Source organism: Notolepis coatsorum (genome assembly GCF_963971535.1).
Source record: "Notolepis coatsorum genome assembly, chromosome: 2".
In the NCBI taxonomy this organism is placed as follows: domain Eukaryota; kingdom Metazoa; phylum Chordata; class Actinopteri; order Aulopiformes; family Paralepididae; genus Notolepis; species Notolepis coatsorum.
In genome coordinates, this window is record NC_140166.1 from 17,858,057 (window position 1) to 17,882,374 (window position 24,318).

Sequence of the window (24,318 nt, forward strand, 5' to 3'; positions counted from 1 at the left end):
AGACAGGGCTAGGTAGAGTTAGACAGGGCTACGTAGAGTTAGACAGGGCTACGTAGAGTTAGACAGGGCTAGATAGAGGTAGACAGGGCTAGGTAGAGTTAGACAGGGCTAGGTAGTTAGGTGGGGCTACGTAGAGGTAGACAGGGCTAGGTAGTTAGGTGGGGCTACGTAGAGGTAGACAGGGCTAGGTAGAGTTAGACAGGGCTACGTAGAGTTAGACAGGGCTACGTAGAGGTAGACAGGGCTAGGTAGAGTTAGACAGGGCTAGGTAGAGTTAGACAGGGCTAGATAGAGGTAGACAGGGCTAGGTAGAGTTAGACAGGGCTAGGTAGAGTTAGACAGGGCTAGGTAGAGGTAGACGGGGCTAGGTAGAGTTAGACAGGGCTACGTAGAGTTAGACAGGGCTAGGTAGAGGTAGACAGGGCTAGGTAGAGTTAGACGGGGCTACGTAGAGTTAGACAGGGCTAAGTAGAGTTAGACAGGGCTACGTAGAGGTAGACAGGGCTAGGTAGAGTTAGACAGGGCTACGTAGAGTTAGACAGGGCTAAGTAGAGTTAGACAGGGCTACGTAGAGGTAGACAGGGCTAGGTAGAGTTAGGTGGGGCTAGGTAGAGGTAGACGGGGCTAGGTAGAGTTAGACAGGGCTAGGTAGAGTTAGACGGGGCTACGTAGAGGTAGACGGGGCTACGTAGAGGTAGACAGGGCTAGGTAGAGTTAGGTGGGGCTAGGTAGATGGGCAGGAATGAGTGAGGCTAGGCAGGGCTAGCATGATGTTGGGTCAGTCTGGTTAGCTCCAGTACAGAGTGGGGTCAGGGTAGCCGCAGGCAGGTGGCAAGGGTTAGGGTCCAACCAGTCAAATAGGCTAGTCTTACTGTCAGCTTTAATGTGCTCAGTGTTGATTGGTTCTTTACAATTTTGGACCCCTCCCCCATCACTTCCTGATGTCCAATAATATGTCCGATCCTTCCCATCCAATCAGGCTCCTGGGTCGGCAGGGGGCCCTAACAGTTACTGGTGTTCCTGAACTCTCCGTTCTCTGTGATCTGCAGGGCGGAGGAGTTGCTAGGCGACATGGCGGATGTGTTGCTAGGCGATAGGCCGTTGCGCTGGGATGTGATGGCATAGCGTTCCTTAAGCTGTGTCAGTGCCGCCATCAGACGACTGTTGGCGGAATCCAGACCGACTATCCTCTTCTCCTGGTAGAGACACACAGACAGAGAGAGACTGTTAGCAGCATCCAGACCGACTATCCTCTTCTCCTGGTAGAGACACACAGACAGAGAGAGACTGTTAGCAGCATCCAGGCCGACTATCCTCTTCTCCTGGTAGAGACACACAGACAGAGAGAGACTGTTAGCAGCATCCAGACCGACTATCCTCTTCTCCTGGTAGAGACACACAGACAGAGAGAGACTGTTAGCAGCATCCAGACCGACTATCCTCTTCTCCTGGTAGAGACACACAGACAGAGAGAGACTGTTAGCAGCATCCAGGCCGACTATCCTCTTCTCCTGGTAGAGACACACAGACAGAGAGAGACTGTTAGCAGCATCCAGACCGACTATCCTCTTCTCCTGGTAGAGACACACAGACAGAGAGAGACTGTTAGCAGCATCCAGGCCGACTATCCTCTTCTCCTGGTAGAGACACACAGACAGAGAGAGACTGTTAGCAGCATCCAGACCGACTATCCTCTTCTCCTGGTAGAGACACACAGACAGAGAGAGACTGTTAGCAGCATCCAGGCCGACTATCCTCTTCTCCTGGTAGAGACACACAGACAGAGAGAGACTGTTAGCAGCATCCAGACCAACTATCCTCTTCTCCTGGTAGAGACACACAGACAGAGAGAGACTGTTAGCAGCATCCAGACCGACTATCCTCTTCTCCTGGTAGAGACACACAGACAGAGAGAGACTGTTAGCAGCATCCAGACCGACTATCCTCTTCTCCTGGTAGAGACACACAGACAGAGAGAGACTGTTAGCAGCATCCAGACCGACTATCCTCTTCTCCTGGTAGAGACACACAGACAGAGAGAGACTGTTAGCAGCATCCAGACCGACTATCCTCTTCTCCTGGTAGAGACACACAGACAGAGAGAGACTGTTAGCAGCATCCAGACTGACTATCCTCTTCTCCTGGTAGAGACACACAGACAGAGAGAGACTGTTAGCAGCATCCAGACCGACTATCCTCTTCTCCTGGTAGAGACACACAGACAGAGAGAGACTGTTAGCAGCATCCAGACCGACTATCCTCTTCTCCTGGTAGAGACACACAGACAGAGAGAGACTGTTAGCAGCATCCAGACCGACTATCCTCTTCTCCTGGTAGAGACACACAGACAGAGAGAGACTGTTAGCAGCATCCAGACCGACTATCCTCTTCTCCTGGTAGAGACACACAGACAGAGAGAGACTGTTAGCAGCATCCAGACCGACTATCCTCTTCTCCTGGTAGAGACACACAGACAGAGAGAGACTGTTAGCAGCATCCAGACTGACTATCCTCTTCTCCTGGTAGAGACTCACAGACAGAGAGAGACTGTTAGCAGCATCCAGACCGACTATCCTCTTCTCCTGGTAGAGACACACAGACAGAGAGAGACTGTTAGCAGCATCCAGACCGACTATCCTCTTCTCCTGGTAGAGACACACAGACAGAGAGAGACTGTTAGCAGCATCCAGACTGACTATCCTATTCTCCTGGTAGAGACACACAGACAGAGAGAGACTGTTAGCAGACACACTGTTCAACTGAGACAAGAGAGAGAGACAACTAAAGACAAGACAGGTTATAAGACAGACCTGTGCTTCTATAATCTTCTGTTTGGAGTCGACAACAGCCTGCATGTCCGAATGGTCTTTCTTCAACTCCTCTTCTACAGACATCAACCTGACAACACACCAGTACCATTAATAACATCAACCTGACAACACACCAGTACCATTAATAACATCAACCTGACAACACACCAGTAACATAATAACATCAACCTGACAACACACCAGTAACATAATAACATCAACCTGACAACACACCAGTAACATAATAACATCAACCTGACAAAGCACCAGTAACATTATAATAACATCAACCTGACAACACATCAATAACATAATAACATCAACCTGACAACACATAAATAACATTAATAACATAAACCTGACAACACATCAATAACATAATAACATCAACCTGACAACACACCAGGGCGTTCCTCGTACCTGGCTAACGGAGTTAGCCGGATAATTTTCAGGATAGCTTGACTTAAACTAGACCTTTCCGTTCCCCGACGTCGGATTGTCTAAATCACTATGGCAACAGATCAGAAAGTTTGAACCTGCTACAGCGCAGGGTTAAGTTCAGTTAGCTGGATAACCTGCATGGCCACACCCTCGCAAAGAAATGCATGTCGCGACACACAATGTGGTTATTTGAATAACGGCGCATTGCGAATGTGAATCCAGCGGGGATATTTTTAATGAATGAAACCTATCAGGCATTTGGCTCTGATTCGTTTCATATTCTCCGCTGTGGATGTATTTGCTTAACCGGAGCGCCCGGATTGTGTTTCATTCAAGCATAAATTGAAGCGTCTTTACTCGTGGATTGTGGATGTGAATTCCGAGGAATCTGAATCTGTGGATTGTTGAATTGTATCACTGTCACGGATTTGATGATGTGGACGTGACTTGAGAAAAGTGAATGAGCAATTGCAAGCCTTTGACGTTTGACGTGAATGAATTTGAGAAAATGCATGTATCTGTTCAAGCACTGTTATCTGATGATGAACAAGAGGGTGATGAACATGACTGGTATAAACCAAAGGTTAATCAATTCAATGCATGTATGGATGATGTCCGAAACAGATTAAAACCTGATTAATAGTGAAACTGTATAGCCTCCAAGCCTCTCTCACACCGTTATTTCCGGTGTCGCACCTTGAAAACTTTGGGAACCATGTTCATGTACATGATACCTAAGCGCATACAGTACAGATATCCTCATAAGTATCTATTAATTCGTATCAATTAGATACTCTTTGGGCTTGTTTTTATCTACTTATTCTGAAAGAGTTGAACTAATTATTTTCGCTAGCAATAGATCTCATTTGATTATTCATTCCATTAAGCCTACTGCCAGCAGGCACATTTAAAGAAATATAATCTGATTGATTGGGGTAATGAGGGACTTAAAATTAGCCTATAGATTATGCATTTAACTTGTCGGCGATGCTATTGAGCCGTACTGTATTGTACCCATTCTGCAATCTGTTAATAAAGTTTTAAATCAATCAATCAATCAATGCCGTTAGAAAATCAGGATTTCTGCGATCGACATCTGCTGTCTTTTCAGGTGAGGCGGCTGCGAGCAATTATACTGAGTATCAAGTCTGGTTTGAATTAATGAGACTGAATCAGCCTTTGAGGAACAGGGAAAGCACGGATTCAAACATCGGGTTAATTTAATCTGGATACTGGGACTTTTGATCTACTTAGTTGAACCAGGTACGAGGAATAGGGCCCAGGTTGATGTTATTATTTTATTGATGTGTTGACAGGTTGATGTTATTGTGTTATTTATGTGTTGTCAGCAGTGATGCTAGTAACGCGTTACTAAGTAACGCGTTATTGTAATCTGATTACTTTTTTATTTTATTTTATATACATTTAAAAAAAATCTTATTTATTCCATAAGAACGTAGAATACACATTTACAGACTTGTTTTTAACACTTTGAGAGCCACTCACGGCTAATCTCGTGTTTACGATAGTTACGTAGAAAGCCACTCACGAGATTTCTCGGAATTATTATAATTTTTTTTCTAGCGATCTGAAATCATATTGCATCACGCGAGCCTACCCTAGCCTACCCAAGGGCTGCCGGCGATCAGATGTGAAAAAAGCGCCCCCTATCATCTCCCAGATGGTAAATCACCCTTTTGGAATGGACTCAATGAAAATGGATGGGGGAAAAAAAATATTCCAGTCCACATTTTCCAGTCCACTGATGCAGCCGGGGTTACCAGAGTTCATTCTGGATCCTCTGAGCCCCGCGGATCATGAGTTCTACTGTATACACGTTAGATCTATACACTTATCGATTTTTTCGAATGGTGATCAGGAATTGGAATATACTATTTGGATACCATCTGATGTCAGGTAAGGAATCTATGTTATCAGTGTTAGGATAATCAGACTCGTTTTCGAGGAGATATAAGCTTTTTTGTGATATGTGCTCTATCTGTTTCACTGTAAAATCCATGAGGAAATGAAATCAGCTATTATCAGCGCGCGGCTCGAACGTGCGTGCGTGCACGTATACTATTAATCATCTAGCGTTTATTTGAAAACAATTCATAAATAGGCCGACAAATATCAACGTTCTGGAATATTCCAGTAAAAGGCGATTATCACAGAATGGGCTGTTTTTCACCTGAAAACGAGTGCTTTTCAAAATGCTCTCAAACGGAAATGAAGCGATAAAAAACCAATCTGCCTCGACAACACTGACTGGAAAATGATTCTTTGATAAGCGACGGGCAGATTAGACCCATAATTTAAAACATAGATTAGGCGATATTAACGTTAACATTGGGAGTGGACCGTGGCATTCAAGGGGGTAAAAAGGAAAACACGGCGTGGCGCTCAAAGTGTTAATATGGTCCATTTGCATGTTCTTGGTATCCGATTCTAGGGACATCTATGGATCTCAGTGAATGTATTCCCAGTGTCAGAAATACTGTGTCTGTTACTAGGCTTGAGTAAATTGTAATGAACCAAATGAGAATATCAATAAATTTTTTTTTCATCTTTGACTGTGAATAACACCATGCTCAAATTGACCAGACCTGAAAAATCTAAGCAAATTAATAGATGGAAGATGATTAAACAGAAGGTTTTGTAGATACAGTACTGAATTCTGCCATCCGGACACATGCAATTTGAAATATTATTAATATTATTATATTATATTATTAAATAGATTATAGAATATAAAATATCAGGCATAAAATGGTTATGTGATTAAAATGCGATTAATTAATTACAAATCCTGTAATTAATTAGATAAAAAATTTTAATCGCCTGACAGCACTAATATAAATACATGGTTCCCAAAGTTTCAAGGCGCGACCCGAAATAACGTGTCAGAGAGGCTTGGAGGGAGGCTATATACAGTTTCACTATTAATCAGGTTTTAATCTGTTTCGGACATCATCCATACATGCATTGAATTGATTAACCTTTGGTTTATACCAGTGTAGGGATGGGTATCGTTAGGATTTTATCGATACTACTACTCTTATCGATACTGCTTAACGGTTCGGTACTTTATCGATACTCTTATCGGTTCTTTTAGATTATTATTTAAATATATTTAAATTTAAAAAAAAATTATAAATTATTATTTGAACGGCTTAAGGCTATATCTGTACTTGATATTTGTTTGTTGTGTTGCATATTTGAAATAAACGTCAATCAAATCAAACCCCCGGCCCCCTCTTAAAAAACAAAAACCTGTGTTTAACCTGGCCATCTATAAAACATCATGCTAAAACTGTGAAACAAATGTCCTACTCCCCTAAAGAAAGAAATACATAGCAAACATGACTCAGTTATGCAATAGTGCTGCTGCTTTTTATTTTGTTAAAATCTTTTAGTTAATAAGACTACAAAATGACTACAACGATTTCACGACGTTTTCCTGTCCACGCCGGAAGTGCATCGGATACCTACCTTAACGTTAAATTTTCAACAACGGAACAGATTGTTGCTAATTAAACACTTCATGGAAACGGAGTAACGTTAACGCTATGTCGAGTTCATACGTGTAGTGTAGTATGAACTCGGCGAGTCGGCATAACGTTAACGTTAGTCAGTTTCAGTGTTGCTGGATGTTACACTCTATTAGCTCCGTAGCTAACGTAGCTAGCCACGTTAACGTTAAATGTTCAACAACAGAACATATTGCTGCTAATTAAACACTTCATGGAAACGGAGTAACGTTAACGCTATGTCGAGTTCATACGTGTAGTGTAGTATGAACTCGGCATAACGTTAACGTTAGAGTGTACCATCCAGCAACACTGAAACTGACTATTAGCTCCGTAGCTAACGTAGCTAGCCACGGACATGCACCTCCAGTCCCTACCCGTGTATGTGTGAGTGGCTCGCGACACGTGTGTGTAATGGCTTGCTGCGGCTCGCTTCTCGTGCAGAGACAGAGAGAGGATCGTTCGCAACTTTTAAATAATAATAATAATAATAATAATAATTTCTCTAGAGTATCGATAGCAGTACCGAGGACGTCGGAGCTTATAAATACTCCGGTATTTTCTAATATAGTACCGGTTCCCGTTCAAAACCGGGGTCCGGGGGGCATCCCTATACCAGTGACACATGTTCATCATCAGATAACAGTGCTTGAACAAGCAATGTATGCTTGAATGAAACACAATCCGGGCGCTCCGTTAAGCAAATACATCCACAGCAGAGAATATGAAACTAATCAGAGCCAAATGCCCGATAGGTTTCATTCATTAAAAATATCCCTGCGGGATTCACATTTGCAATGCGCCGTTATTAAAATAACCACATGCAGTGTGTATCGCGACTCCGAGCGCCGTATCCGTATAAATATGACGTGCATTATTTAGGACAAAGTAAATCTATAGGCTGAATATGATTTATTATCAGCATTTTAGGTATATTATTTTTACATTTCAAAAGCCCCCTCTAGAAGAACGAAGCACAAAAACATAATTCAGAATGGTATAAATGCGATCTAGACTGTGAGAATTATTTCAGGAAGCGAGCTGGGATTTCTTTGCGAGGGTGTGGCCATGGTTTATCCAGCTAACTGAACTAAACCCTACTCTGGAGCAGGTTCAAACTTTCTGATCGGTTACCATGGTGATTTAGACAATCCGACATCGGGGAACGGAAAGGTCTGGCTTAAGTCAAGCTATGCTGAAAATTATCCGGCTAACTCAGTTAGCCTAACTCAGTTAGCCAGGTACGAGGAACAGGGCGACAACACATCAATACAATTAAATAATAACATCAACCTGTTATTCCCCCTGGAAGTTAATTTGTGCAACTCCAGCTCAACTTCGTCCACACCATTACCAATGCAAGGGCCCTTGAGTATCTCTGGAGGGTTTTTAGGATGAACAGGGATGTACATCACAACACGAGACGAGAGCCAGTATTGAGGACTTGTACCTGCCCCGGTTTTCAACCAACATGGGTAAATGCTCCTTTAAGTACAGTGGAGCTTTGAACTGGAACAAACTTCCCTTGACCAATAACAGAAACTTGACAACACATCAATACAATAACAATATCAACCTGACAACACATCAATAAAATAACAATATCAACCTGACAGAATATCAATAAAATAATAACACCACTGAAATCAAACCACAGGACTGTAGTCATTTTCTTTCATTCTCAAATTGCCTGGTTGAGCTCTTAAAGCTGCAGTAGGCAACTTAAGAGAAATGAACAAGAGTGAGTTTACACTGCCAGCAGAAACAGAACAAGCTCTGCATCACAAGCCGATGCCACACAGCGACCATTTGACAGTGGTCTTTGTTCTCCGATGCAGCCTCAGGAAGTACAACACAATGTGCAAAACACCTGCTGATCAGAGGCTGTGAAATATTTTGTATTATTATAATTGTATTAACACAATGACTGCCACGCAATAGCCTCATCCTTAGCAGCTGACACCATCACTGTAAACGGTGGGAGTCGCTCACCTTGTTTGCAGGGCTATAACTATTTAAATATTATAGCTATATATGCAATACTATGGCCCATTTGACATCGGGTATCTATCGTTCAAGATGTGTAAAAGGAATATTTTTTCCATCCATACATTATCGTTTTTTATTACATGGCGTTTTCACATTCGCCGAAATGCTTGCTTGTGATTGGTCAATAGCGCTCGTCAGAGGTCCGATATTACTCGATAACGGACCTCTGCCGAACAATAATGACCGCTGTGCGCAGCTGGACCAATCAAGCCCACTACACACACTGTATCAGTGCTGCTCAGCATATGCACAGCTGCACTCAGTCATGCAATCAGACCACAGACCTGCCGGCTGCCGATAATAATAATCACTTTATTTGGGCTGACAGAGCCACAGAACAACTGCGTCTGCATTTGATCTCGTCTTGTCGATGAATTAGGTATATTGTTAGTAAGTTAGCCATGTAATAAGCGGGATAATGTATAGCCTATACTCGGTCATTGTCGCAAAATAATTGACCTTCACTGACGTTTAAAACACCTCGGCTGCGCCTCTGTGTTCTAAACTCTGTGTCGGTCAATTATTTTGCGACAATGACCTCGTACCTATACATTATCCCTTACATACCGTGGTGAATATAAGTATAGTTTTAGAGTGGTCTAGGATAATTCCTGGAACGCTAGTAATAGGCCGCGACGCATATCATACTTAATCCATTGGCATTTCGTCCCTATACACGCTACAATAAAAAATTCAAATGCATATGATCGGTATATTATGTTCCATCATGCATGCAGGAAAGGGGGGGGGGTCGTTTATGATTAATTGATTGTCAATAACGTCATTCGTTAGTACAACAGCATACGTTGATCAGAGCGATGGCTCTGATGGCAATCGACAATCAAGCTGAAATTAACGTTAGATTGCTCTTACCTGTGGCCGATGAGACTGCAAAAAGAATATTCCAATTATTTGATTGCCATCTGCTAGATCGTATGTCCATTTGGCCCACACCATAAGCCCCAAAAGCATAATGATTCTGGCGTCCTGAAGGCGATTCAATGCAATCGAGTGTGTATCTTGATCCACATTACAAGATAACTCCGCCTGGAAGAGTCGAACTTCCTTCAGAAAGTAAGTGCAACATCGGCCGCATACCTCCAGGCGGCAGTATCGGACCGTTGCGATCTCAGACAGATTGCCACACATTCCCACAGCACAGCAGGATGAATTATGAATGGAAATAGCGAATAAAAGAAATAACAATCATAATAACGAGTATACTCATTGTTGGCAGAATTCGATTGGCGGGCTATAACAAGTTAACTCGTTGTTGGCGCAGAAAGGGTTAAGCTTAACTCAATCAGCACCAGACCCGAGGATAGTCGGGTTAACTCGCTAATAGTATATGTATCTACTATGTATGTATGTAAATAAAAAAAATTAAAAATGAAACGTAAGTCTTCAGGGGTAGGGCCCGACAAGCCTAGTGCTTCTCCCTAGCCCTTTTCGGACAATTGGACAATGCTGCAATAGCAGCTGGTAAAACTTTGGTGATTTATGGAATGGACGTTGTTATGTGTCCAAAGCCCGAAATAAAAAATAACTGAACTGAACTGTTCAGTTTTTTTTTTTTTTTTTTTTTACTTTATTTTTTAGCGTTTATCGCTTTTTCTGGTCAAGCATGACCGACAGAAACAGGTTGAATGGGATGTAGAGTAGGGGAAGACACTCTGAGAAAATACGGCGGGTCCGGGAATCGAACTCGTGTACCCCAGATCCGTGACGAGCACGGTTGTCCCCGACGCCGAAATAGCGCTGAGATACGCGGTGAGCTACGGGAGCTCCCGAACTGTTCAGGTTTTCATCGTTATTTCTTTTATTCGATATTTTTATAAATTTCTCTCACACGGACCTCGGGGCATAGGGAATCACTCTGAGATCACTAGAGTGCAATACCGGCCGCATCCTGGTAGGTGGCAGTATCGCCCACCCTTCGAAACCTTTTTTTTCACACCCGGTGTTACATTTAATTCACTCCAGGCGCAGTTTTTTTGGTCAGGCGAGTCGAGCGGTTCACTCGATCACATTGAAATGCGTCCAATGCGTCCAATGCATGTGTTGTGGTGGATTATATTGGCGACACGATGGACACCAATACTGGAAATCGCGATCAGACAATTGGAATATTCTTTCTGGGGTACCTCCTAGTGAAGGTAAGGACTATATGACATCAATCCTGCTTTGATCCAACCATGATTTCACATCGATCGCAACGACCATGTGTAACATACTCCAAAATGTATGCCGTTGGTGACGATCAAAGCATCAAAAAACAACCCCACCCCCCCCCCCCCCTTTCATGCATTCATGATGAAACATAATACCTATTATATACATTGGAAATAGTAGCGTGTCTAGGCGAGCAACACCAACGCTTTTAGTAAAATTCACATATTGCTCCATAGCGCCGTTTTCTGGAATTAGCCAGGATCACTCTGAAACTATACTTATATTCACCACGGTATAACACGCGAACGTATACATGAAAACATTTATTCTTTTTCACATATTGAACGATGGATAGTTGATGTCAAATGAGCCATAGTATTGTATCCATAGCTATAATATAGAATATAGATATATAGCCCTGCAAACACCGCCACGCATCCCTATCTCTTAGAGCGGTGGCACAGTAGGAACAAAGATGGGCTAGACCTGTGGCGCTGATTGAGTTAAAGCTGCTGGTACAGACGACACAACGGTTGTGGGTCTCGACAGACAGTCTACAGGGAGGAGGTCCTGCACCTGTTCACCGTCAACAACCTGGCCCTCAACACCCAAGAAAACCAAGGAGCTGTTCATCGACTTCAGCTCAGCATTCAATACAATCATCCCCTCCAAACTCATCTCCAAACATGGTGACCTTGTGGAAACCAAGGACCTTGACACAAACCCCTCTGTTTGCAACTGGATACTAGTCTTCCTAACGAACATACCTAAGTTTGTTAGGATAGATGATCTCACCTCCTCCACCCTCACCCTGAACACCGGCTGTGTGCTGAGCCCGCTCCTCTACTCCCTCTTCACCCACGACTGCACTCCTATACATGGTACCAACACCATAATTAAGTTTGCAGATGACACAACAGTGGTGGGCCTCATCAAAAACAACGATGAGTAGGCCTACAGGGAGGAGGTCCAGCACCTGGTGGTGTGGTGTACCGACTACAACCGGGCCCTCAACACCACGAAAACCAAGGAGCTCATCGTGGACTTCAGAATTAGCTTTGCATAATTACTTCATAGCTTTTTTATATACTCCACATGTTATACGGTATACTGCAATGTACTTTACTGCTCCTTTGCACTCTGTTTAAGATGCCAACTTAATTTCGTTGTACTCTGTACTTGTATAACAACAATACATTTAAACGAATCTAATGTTTCGTCCGTCCATCCGGATATGCTCTCTCCCTGTTACGGCTTCACCTCCACAACCCTCCATACCTGCCTCACACCCCCCTGCACTTCAGCTCAACCCTCGATACCTGCCTCACACACCCCCTGCACTTCAGCTCAACCCTCCATACCTGCCTCACACCCCCCCTGCACTTCAGCTCAACCCTCCATACCTGCCTCACACACCCCCTGCACTTCAGCTCAACCCTCCATACCTGCCTCACACCCCCCCTGCACTTCAGCTCAACCCTCCATACCTGCCTCACACACCCCCTGCACTTCAGCTCAACCCTCCATACCTGCCTCACACACCCCCTGCACTTCAGCTCAACCCTCCATACCTGCCTCACACCCCCCCTGCACTTCAGCTCAACCCTCCATACCTGCCTCACACACCCCCTGCACTTCAGCTCAACCCTCCATACCTGCCTCACACACCCCCCTGCACTTCAGCTCAACCCTCCATACCTGCCTCACACACCCCCTGCACTTCAGCTCAACCCTCCATACCTGCCTCACACACCCCCTGCACTTCAGCTCAACCCTCCATACCTGCCTCACACATCCCCTGCACAGTTGCGCTGATGGATGGAGACTCCACACCTGCTCCCACTCTACCCCTCTGCCTACAAGAAGCATGGTTAACAGTATTCTGCCTCCCGTGTTGTGCATTTGAGCCCACAAGCTACCGTACACTCACTTTAAACAAACACTCACCTTAACACAATCTGTGCCAAAAACGACATGTTACGTTTTTGCCCGACAAGCGTTGAGTGCCAGAAACGACATTACGTTTTTGGATCGTTTGATCTTTTTACTTTGATCCCCGCTCTACAGACCTGCCGGGAGCGATCTGCATCATTTAGGCACGTCCCCACACATTAGAACTACAATGCTGATCGACTATCACCAGGTGGCAGTATCATCCGTGTCTGAACTGCAATGGCTTGGGGTTGACAGTCAGCTTCACTTTAATTTCTCCTCGGTTAGTGGCCCCTCCTCCCGCTTGAACAGAAATTCACATTGCTCGCCTCGGAATTCCGTTGCATAAGCGTATTTGACCATCGAAACGTGTATAGACATATACAATGGTAATCGCGATGGTGATGCGATCTCTTGGAATTCTTCTTCTTGGAATACCTTCTGGCTAAGGTAAGGTACATTCTATGTCTATTTTACCGAATCTGAAACGTGTTTTTCTAATGATGATCACAGTTCTGTGTTTTACCGGCCGAAAAACATGGTCGGCAAACACGATAAAACGACCCCCCCCTTGATGATTTTGTGATGGTACATATATACATAATAATAATAATAATGGATACATCTAGATACAGTGAAAAAAGAGATGTTGATTGACACCAAATATTATAAGAGAATTTGACTGAATCCCAGGAATAACTACAACCTAGAATTGAAACAGATAATCAAAAGAGCTGAAGAAAATAAATGGGTCACTACAAAAGAAGCAAAATTCCTGGTGGATGAGTTCCCTATCACACCTGTCATAATGGTTTAGCTAACGTGCACAAATGTCCAAACGACCCTCCACTCCGACCGATAATCTCAGGGAGAGGGTCCCTCACAGAGAATGCCTCTAAGTTTCTAGACTATCACATCCAACCACTGGTTTGGAAACTTCCCTCATATATAAAAGATACCTCTGACTTTCTATCTAAACTAGATTTAGTCAGAAATATTGGTGACAGTGATATTCTCGTAACCCTAGACGTTACTTCGTTATATTCCAACATTAACCATAACCTTGGTCTAGAAGCTTTGAACCATTTCCTAGGTAAACACCCAGACCAAACACCTCCACATGAATTTATCATGGAACTGATGAGATTTACACTGAATAGAAATGTATTTATGTTTGAAAATACATATTACCAACAGGAATATGGGTCTGCTATGGGATCCCCATCCACATGCGCATATGCGTGTTTATTTATGGGAAAGTTCGAAGAGGACTTCGTTTACAACAATACGTTATATAGACCCCATATCAAATACTTTGTTTGATTTATCGATGATATTTTCATGGTCTGGTCAGGGAACGAGGTAGAACTGTCATCATTCTTGTCCTATTTAAACTCTTGTGTAGAATCCATCACTTTCAGCATGGAAAAGAGCCGAGAATCCATTCACTTCCTAGATGTAAAACTAACTAAAGTTAATAACCTAATCGCCACAACCATCTACAGAAAACCAAAGGATAAAAACAACCTCCTACAGTTTTCTAGTCACCACCCGGTGCCTTTAAAGAAAAGCCTGCCTGTAAGTAAATTTTACAGACTCAAACGTATCTGTAGCTCTCAGGAGGAGTTCCACTCCGAAAGTGAAAGGATGTTGGGAAGATTTGATGAAAAGGGCTACCCAAAGCAGTGTCTTAACTCTGCCATGGCCACTGTAAATCAAATTGAAAGAAAATAACTATTCCGGAAGAAAGAAACAGAACATCAGGCACCATCAATTATGTCCTTACTTATGATCCATTTAGTTCCGTTATTAAGTCCACAGTCATGAAACACTGGCACATTCTATCATCAGATAGAACCTTAAATGACCGCTTCCAACACCCTCCACACATAAAACCGCCTAGTTCGAGCGGACTCGTATTCAAGGCCAGAGCCTTTTATTTATGGAAGCTTCCCATGTAGAGCATGTACATCTTGTAGCCACATGATCAAAACAAACACATTTCACAACTCCCACACGGGAAGAATTACAAGATCAGATCGCTAATAACATGTAATTCCACACACATAATATATTTATTATTCTGCCCATGTAAAAAATACTATATCGGACAGACATCCCGCAAATAAAAAATCAGATTGAACGAACACAGAAGCAATATAAAGCGGGCAGACATTAATTCCCCTGTGGCACGGCATTTTAACAAAATGGATCATAAAATCAATGACCTCAAGTGCATAGGTCTAGAGATGTTTTTTCTTAATAGAAGGGGTGGTAACCATGAACAACTTATTTTACAACGGGAATGTGTATGGATTCATCGGCTCAAATCTATGTACCCATCTGGGATGAATGAAGAGTTCAATTTGGCTCCATTCCTTTACTGTAGGTGAAAACTATTCTAAGTTGTTTACTCTATAAACAATAACTAGTACACTGATTAATGAACGGTCTAACAACCTGATACCCCTAATGTACTAGTTTTTTGTTCCATACAGACTTGTAAATATTGTATTGTAATATGTATTAATATGTGTTGTTTCATACATAGCCATTATACGCATTCATGTGATACTGTGATGCTATCTACCTGTCAATCTAGCCCTGCTAATCACTGATCATGACGTCAACCTAGCCTGATTGCTGATTGTTCCCACCTGCATGTTGTCAAGTACAGCCTAGTTAAGTTTTGTTTGTCACAACTATCATTGCACACTGATGAAGGCCGGATGGCTGAAAACGTTTTGTGCGTATACAACTTGTGCATATTAAAATAAAAACAACGACTTTCCTCGAGTGCGGTCCCTACTCTATTTTTTGATACTTAATTAATGTTGGACTACGCACCTGTCTGACCGCAGTGGTTACCCCCCTTTTTCTACTTACATATATACATGTCATATACCTTTGATTTGGGAGTATTTGGGGTTTCATGGGATCAGCTAGAACGGTTTGGGCTTATTGCACATAACACGTTTTATCTCGCGATCTATGAAAAAAGACTGGATTATCTTGGAAATGCGCGATGTTTAGCGTGTAATAAACTACAAACTACAGCGTGTGGAAACAAACTATTATCCCCATCTTGCACTACAAGTAACGTTTGTCAAAATGAGCCACACCATGTCTCCACAGCTGTAATACAGAACACACACACAGCTTCGCAAACATAGTGAAATGACCGCGGAAACAACTATAAGGCTGGCACCCTCACAACACAACACGCAAAAACAGCGTGGCACTCAAAGTGTTAACACTCACTTTAGACACTTTAACACTAATCATATGTATCTATTTATTAAAGAGATTTGCACTACATTCATACCTCATTTGCATTTGCACCTTGCCTTTAAAAAAGATTGTCTGCATTTTTACTTCATTGTATGATTGCACTTAGGTTGTACTTTAGTTTGTATATTGTATATTGTATAGTGTTATTCCTCTTTTACATACACTTTTTACTGTATGAAGCACATTCGCAGGGTCTGATACAGAACCAAGCATTTCACTGTACTGTACATGTACTTTATACGTGACAAATAAAAACAAACTTGAACTTGAAACTTGACATAACAAGCTCTCTCTCTACCTGCTGATGATGCTGTTCATCTGCAGGTCCTTGTCATCTTGTAGTCGTCTCAGTCGACTCTCAGTGTCCTCCAGTCTCACCTGTTACCATAAACACATTGAAATCAATTCCTCAGCCAACATCTAACCAAGTACAACCTAATCTAACCTTGATCACGTAATAAACAACATATCTAAACTTTACGCTTGTCGTTATTGAATTTGGTCGATAATATACATCATTATGCATGGAAACATGGTGACAATAATATAATATGATGTGCTATATTATAATATATGATATTATAATATAATATGCTATATTATAAATAATATATGATATTATAATATAATGTGATATATGTGGAATAATCCCTTTGGCAACAATATCTTAAATCTCACACATTGGAGACAGCCAACCCCCAACCCCTCTCTACCCTTCTCCCCCTCATCCTAATGGTTCCCTTCTCATCCTAATGGCCAGGATGAGAGCACTCCCCTTAGCCAAGCTCATTTAACCTACATTGTACTATGTATATTGATGATGAAGATCTGTCCACGAGCATAACTGCCTGTACATATCTGCTGAACCAAATGATACAGCAATTAGCTCCATTACAGACTGCTTATACTGGCAATAAATAAATGGATGAGTAAGAACTTCCTGAAACTAAACGAGAACAAAACTGAAATTCTAATTATCGGCTCCAAAACTAAAAAAGAAACATTAATAAAGAACCTGGGGGGACTAACCCCTTGGATCAAATCTGAGGTCACTAGTCTTGGGGTTATCATAGATTCAGAACTGAACTTCAATTCTCATATTAGCAAAGTGACGAAAACATCGTTCTTCCATCTCAGAAATATAGCAAAAGTACGACCATTTATTAATCAGAACGATGCTGAGAAGCTAATTCATGCATTCATATCTAGCCGGTTAGACTACTGTAATGCACTTTTCACAGGTCTCCCTAAGAAAACCACAGAGAGGCTTCAGCTAATCCAAAACTCTGCAGCCCGACTGCTAACTAGAACCAAAAGGAGAGAGCACATTAGTCCAGTCTTAGCTGCTTTACACTGGCTTCCTGTAACATTTAGAATTGACTTTAAGGTCCTTCTCCTTACATACAAAGCTCTAAATGGACAGGGACCTAGCTACATCGCCAACACTCTAATAAATTACACACCAGCAAGAACACTGCGATCATCAGCTGCTGGCCTACTAGAGGCTCCCAGAAGCAGTCAAAAGAGTATCGGTAATGCAGCCTTTATCAACTATGCCCCAAAACTATGGAACAAACTACCCCAAAACATCAGGGAAGCCAACTCGCTAGACATCTTTAAAAGACAGCTTAAAACCTATCTCTTTGCTCAGGCATTTCACTGATAGATATCTGCTACCACCTAGTGGCAAGAGGAAACATCAGGGATATCCTGACACAACTTGTATTTACCTGCACTATTCTTACCCTGCCTACTCTTATACACTGCCTATCAAATTCATGTGTCGGTTATTGCACTTTTTACTTCTTACTGATGACTATTTTTAAACTGAATCATTTTAAACTATTTTTATTATTTGCTAGATCCAAATGTGAAACACTGTGATTATTTGTATTACTGAATAGAGAGCCTATTAGGATGCTAGATCCTAATGTGAAACACTGCCTGTATTTTTTTATGTCCGTTCTATTTTATAATTTTTTGACTATTTTTAAACTGAATCATTTTAAACTATTTTTACTATTTGTGCTACTGAAAACTGTAAGCGGAGAGCCTATTGGGATGCTAGATCCTAATGTGAAACACTGTGATTTGCCATACCTTGCTACCTGTCTATCTTTTTATGCCCGCTTATGCCTGTATTTTTTACTGTTGTGAAGCACTTTGAACGGCAACCTCTGTATGAAAAGTGCTATACAAATAAAGTTATTATTATTATTATTATTATTATTATTATTATTATTATTATTATTATTATTATTATTATTATTATTATTATTATTATTATTATTATTATTATTATAATTGATGAGTCCGGTTCTACCACATATACTATATGATTATATAATATTACTATTTAAAAGGGCGGCTACGTGGCGTAGTGGGCAAGGCGCTCGCCACGAATGCGGAGACGCTGGGCTCGCCTGTTCGAGCCCAGCGCTCCACATTGCTTTCAGTTTAGCTGGTCGTTCATACTAATACACATTGGCCGTATTAAGGGGTGGGAAACTGATGGGTGGGGATCGGGCGTTGTGGACAGCGACTCCTACAGGTCGGTTGGTGCGCCTGCGCAGTAGAATCAGGAAGTGTCGGGGGCAGCGTGAGCCTCCCACGCGTTACTCCTCGCCACTGAGAGATCGAGCTGCGCAGGTGAAAAGATGCGACTGCTGTTACCTCAAGTACCGGAGGGGACTTGTGCTATGTATGACTTAGTCCACATTGCAGCCGGCTTGTGGGAGGCAAGAAACAGCGTTCGTGACAGGGGAGGGTTGAATTGGATGATACGAAATTGGGATGGGAGAAAATATAGAAAATGGGAGAAAAAGTGGATAAAAAAAAAAATATTACTATTTAATATGATATGACATATTATAATATATGACATTACTATATATATATATATATATATATATATTGCATGTTGAAGTGTCCTTGAGCAAGACACTTAACCCCTAACTGCTCCCGATGAGCAGGTTGGCACCTTGCATGGTTGTCTCTGCCATCTGTGTGTGAATGTGTGAATGAATACAACTTACAGTATGTATCACATTCACCCAAAGTGCTTGGATAAAAGCACTATATAAATGCAGTCCATTATGGAGTGCCGTGGAGTTTGGGGGTGGTGGCGTGTGGTTAGCTGGTTTCCTTGTGGTGGCGAGGTCGCCGGGACGCGTCTATACTTCAGAAGCCGTTCAGAAGTCGCCTATTCTCAGTCCTTGCCCCACAATGGTGGAATGAACTACCCACCCCAGTTAGGACAGCCGAATCACGTCCAATCTTTCGCCGTCGACTAAAGACGCACTTCTTCAACCATTATCTGAATTAAAAAAAAAAAAAAAAAAGAAAAAAAAAAAAAGAAAAAAATCTAACCCTAACTAACCGTACTGTCATGCACTTGTCCTAATAAACTAACCTACACTGTAGCACTCAACACTTTGATGAACATTGTTGCTCAGCTGATAGAGTTGTGCCCTTCCTGATGGCTTGTCGTACAGAACTTGTAAGTCGCTTTGGATAAAAGCGTCAGCTAAATGACTAAATGTAAATGTAAATGTAAATGTATACTTTCGACAACAAATTTGTGTTTCCGCGTTCGAGTTTTGCGCTCTGATTGGCCAGGTCATGTGACATGTGCGCCAATCGTGGGACGGCAAGTTCTGCGCCTATTTCCGGGTCGAACAGCCTGCAAACTACCTAACGCCTAGTTTATCACTGGTTAAATAAATAATAATAATTAATAATTAATTTAATTTATATAGCGCTTCTCAATAACCCGAAGTCGCTGACAGTAGTCGGGAGCAGGGGTACAAACAAAGAGGCGAAAGCAAAGAAACAAAACAAAACAACAAAGAAACAAAAACAAAGGAACATGAGACCATGGGGGGAACGGGGGAGACAGCCTGATGGCACAAAAAAAAGACTAGAGACATATCGATCAGGTTGGAGGGGAGGGGGGGGTTTAGGGGTGGGGGGGGTTGAAGGCAAGGGAGAACAGGTGGGTTTTGAGGCGAGCTTTGAAGGTGGAGAGTGTAGGAGAGTCTCTGATGGACTGGGGGAGGGAGTTCCAGAGTCGGGGTGCAGTGCGAGAGAAGGCCCGATCTCCGAAGTTTTTAAGCTTGGATGTCGGGACAGTGAGGGAGGCAGTGGAGGAGGACCGGAGGGAACGGGTTGGGCGGTAGGGGAGAAGGAGATCAGTCAGGTAGGGGGGGGCCAGGCTGTGGAGGGCTTTGAAGGTGAGGAGTAGTGTTTTAAAGTTAATGCGGTGTTTGATCGGGAGCCAGTGGAGGGAGTGGAGGACAGGAGTGATGTGTTCGCGGGACCGGGTGTTAGTGAGGAGGCGGGCGGCTGAATTTTGGACCATTTGCAGTTTATGGAGGGAGCGGGAGGTGATACCAGTGAGGAGGGAGTTGCAGTAGTCCAGGCGGGAGGAGATGAAGGCGTGAATGAGGGATTCAGCAGCGGGGGGGGAGAGGCAGTGACGGATTTTTGCGATGTTGCGGAGGTGAAAGTAGGATGTTTTGACGATGGAGCGGACGTGGGGGTCAAATGAGAGGGTGGGGTCAAGGAGGACACCAAGGTTGCGGACTAGGGGGGAGGGGGTGATGGTGGAGTCGTTGATGGTGAGTGTGATGGGTCCGGATCTGGTGAGGGTGGTTTTGGTGCCAATGATGAGGAGTTCAGTCTTGTCACTGTTCAGTTTGAGGAAGTTGTGGGTCATCCAAGTTTGGAGTTCGGTGATGCATGATTCAATGTGACTGAGGGGTGGGCTGTGGGGGGATTGTGTACTGATGTATATTTGGGTGTCGTCAGCGATTTGGTTAAGCTTAGGCGACTCTTTCGCAGTTGGTTAAGGTTAGAGTTTGGAATCAGGGCAGGCGTTCTATCGCCATGCTCTAAGACAAACTCTAACCTTAACCAATTTCGAAAGAGCGCCTAAGCTTAACCATCCAAAAACGTGCGGCCCCACGATTGGGCGTACATGTCACATGACCTGGCCAATCAGAGACGCGGAAACACGACTTTGTTGTCGAAAGTATTCAGGCCGCCGGGACCGGGGGAGATGGGGTGGCATCCCCGTCGCTATGCATGCATGCCGGTGTGAGTGGCACGCAGGCAGTTTACATCCTCCCTCTCTGTCAGATTCTCTGCCATGTCAGCTAACTATTTATTGAATGTCTAATTAACTAAAGTATTTATGAAATGTGTAATTATCTAAACTATTTATTCAATGTCTAATTATCCAAACTATTTATTCAATGTCTAATTATCTAAAGTAACAGATTTTCTTTTCCTTTATCTTTATTTTGTGTTTTTAATATGAAACCTCAATGTCTCTTCGAGAAGAAATAAAGGTTTGAAATAAAATTGTATTATACGATATGATATACAATAATATCATATATTACTATATAATATGACCTGGTATTCCTGTAACATCCTCTGGTTCTGCTGATCCTGGACCAGCAGTCTGGCCTCACATTCCTCCTGACGTAGAGACGCCACCCGCAACCTCTCCTGAAGCATGGCGATGTCTGCCTGGTACTACACACACAGTACACACACACAGTCACACACACACACACACAGTCACACACACAGTCACACACACACACACACACACACACACACACACACACACACACACACACACACACACACACACACAGTAAAAGGAAGTGACACAGTAAAAGATGGCAAAAAGCAGCAGAACACAGTAGAAGACAGCAGAAGTCAATAGACCCCCCGCATTTCATTGTATACTTGTATGCCGTGACAAATAGAACTCTTGACTTGACTTGAATACAGTAGAAGACAGCAGAAGTCAATATAATACAGTAGAAGACAGCAGAGGTCAATATAATACAGTAACATATAGTAGACGTTAATAGAACACAGCAGAAGACAGCAGCATTTAATAGAACACAGCAGAAGTAAATGGAATACAGTAGAAGACAGCAAAGGTCAATAGAATACAGTAGAAGAAAATATAAGTCAGTAGAAGTCATTAGAATAGAAAACATCAGTAGAAAACAATAGAAGATACCAGAAGCCATGTCAAACCTTTTCAGTGAGGACATCTTCTTGTCGGTCTTCCTCTGACTCTACATAGGGGGCACTGGAGTTCATATTAAGCAGCCAGGCAGCAGTTCGGTCCAAAGCACAGGGGTTGACTGGAGAGGGCGCCTGGGGACACACACACGCACGCACGCACGCACGCGCACACACACACACACACACACACACACACACACACACACACACACACACACACACACACACACACACACACACACACACACACACACACACACACACACACACACACACACACACACACACACACACACACACACACACACACACACACACACACACAAACACAAACACACTTCCTGGTTACAAAATCTAGTAGTATCTATTGAAAATGGAATGCCGTGTGTCTTTTTCCTCTTGAGATTGAGGATGTGGAGGATATTTGGATCCTCGCATTCATGCTGATCGGTTTGGGAGTGATCGTCATCTGGGACTGGTTTTGTTTAAAAATAATTCGGAAGGACGTAATTCCTCTGGCAATGGCGTTGGCCAGGATTGAAGTCTCCCACATTGAACTGCTTAAGAGACTGGCTGTGTATCAGGCGGATGAACAACTGAGATCAACAGTCATGCTGGGTATCGCGCAGGAGATTCAGACCGTGATAAAACGTGTTTAAAGTCAAATCGGGGCATCTTTCTTGGGAACCCTGCCAAGAAGACTGTCTCGTCACCAAGTCCCACCCCCACGCTAACAGCAAATGTTGTTTAGAGCCTAGCCCCTCCCCTTCCTGCTGCTGCAACTGTGGTTCAGGACGCGTGTATCCTTTCCGCAACGGAATTCGGTTTCCGGGTTCCTCTGATTTGCTGCGACCCCCACGTGACCCGCCCCCCTATCCACCGCTCTGCCGTGCGCGGCAGAGCTCGCTTCCTCATTGTTTACATCAGGGTCCCCCATTTTCAATTCATATAGAACGACTACGCCGTAACAAATCATTAAAAAAATATACCGTTAACTGGAATATGTTGTGCCTTTACACATATGTTGGATTATGTAATTGGTTTGTCATGACAAACAAATAAAAAAAATCGCGATTTACCCGCTGGCTACAACAACACACAGTGACTGCATGTAGTCAGAGCCAGAGCTCAGCGATCACTGTGTGTTGTTGTAGCCAGCGGGTAAATCGCGATTTTTTTATTTGTTTGTCATGACAAACCAATTACATAATCCAACATATGTGTAAAGGCACAACATATTCCAGTTAACGGTATATTTTTTTTAATGATTTGTTACGGCGTAGTCGTTCTATATGAATTGAAAATGGGGGACCCTGATGTAAACAAGACAAACGTCTTTCTCTGGTCTGCATCCCCTTAACAATTGTGTGTATTGAGCCGTACTGTATTGTACCCATTCTGCAATCTGTTAAATAAAGTTTTCATTCATTCATTCATTCATTCATTCATTCATTCATTCATTCATTCATTCATTCATTCATTCATTCATTCATTCATTCATTCAGTCAATACTTCCATGCGTAGCGCGGCAGAGCGGTGGATAGGGGGGCGGGTCACATGGGGGTTGCGGCCAATCAGAGGAACCCGGAAACCGAATTCCGTTGCGGAAAGGATACACGCGTTCAGGACGCCTAAATTCTTATCCTAACCCATGTTTGCATGTTTGCGATCTGATTGGCCACTGACGTTTCTGGTCATGTGACATGTGCACCAATCGTGTGACGGCAAGTTCTTTCGACGGTTAAGCTTAGGCACTCTTTCGAAGTTGGTTAAGGTTAGAGTTTGTCTTAGAGCATGGCGATAGAACGCCAGCCCTGATTCCAAACTCTAACCTTAACCAACTTCGAAAGAGTCGCCTAAGCTTAACCAGTGATAAACTAGGCGTTAGGTCGTTTGTAGGCTGTTCGACGCGGAAATGGGCAAAGACACAGCTCGTCACGCGATTGGGCGCATATGTCACATGACCAGAAACGTCAGTGGCCAATCAGATCGCAAACATGCAAACATGGGTTAGGATAAGAATAGACGCGTTCAGGACATTA

The 24,318-nt window shown here is 43.0% G+C and overlaps 1 protein-coding gene across 1 annotated transcript in view; it reads right to left on the minus strand.

The window, feature by feature from the left end:
• Positions 1 to 1,001: 1,001 nt before the first annotated feature.
• LOC311248521 (disabled homolog 2-interacting protein-like) overlaps positions 1,002 to 24,318 on the minus strand; it is a gene marked incomplete at its 3' end in the record, with an annotated part of 101,075 nt that continues 77,758 nt past the window's right edge. The window contains exons 16-20 of the mRNA XM_084338012.1: positions 22,286 to 22,408; positions 21,644 to 21,766; positions 16,524 to 16,603; positions 2,811 to 2,898; positions 1,002 to 1,196 (exon numbers count right to left, since the gene is read on the minus strand). Of these exons, the coding sequence (XP_084194138.1) occupies positions 1,002 to 1,196; positions 2,811 to 2,898; positions 16,524 to 16,603; positions 21,644 to 21,766; positions 22,286 to 22,408 (609 nt within the window). The remainder of the gene's footprint in view (positions 1,197 to 2,810; positions 2,899 to 16,523; positions 16,604 to 21,643; positions 21,767 to 22,285; positions 22,409 to 24,318) is intronic.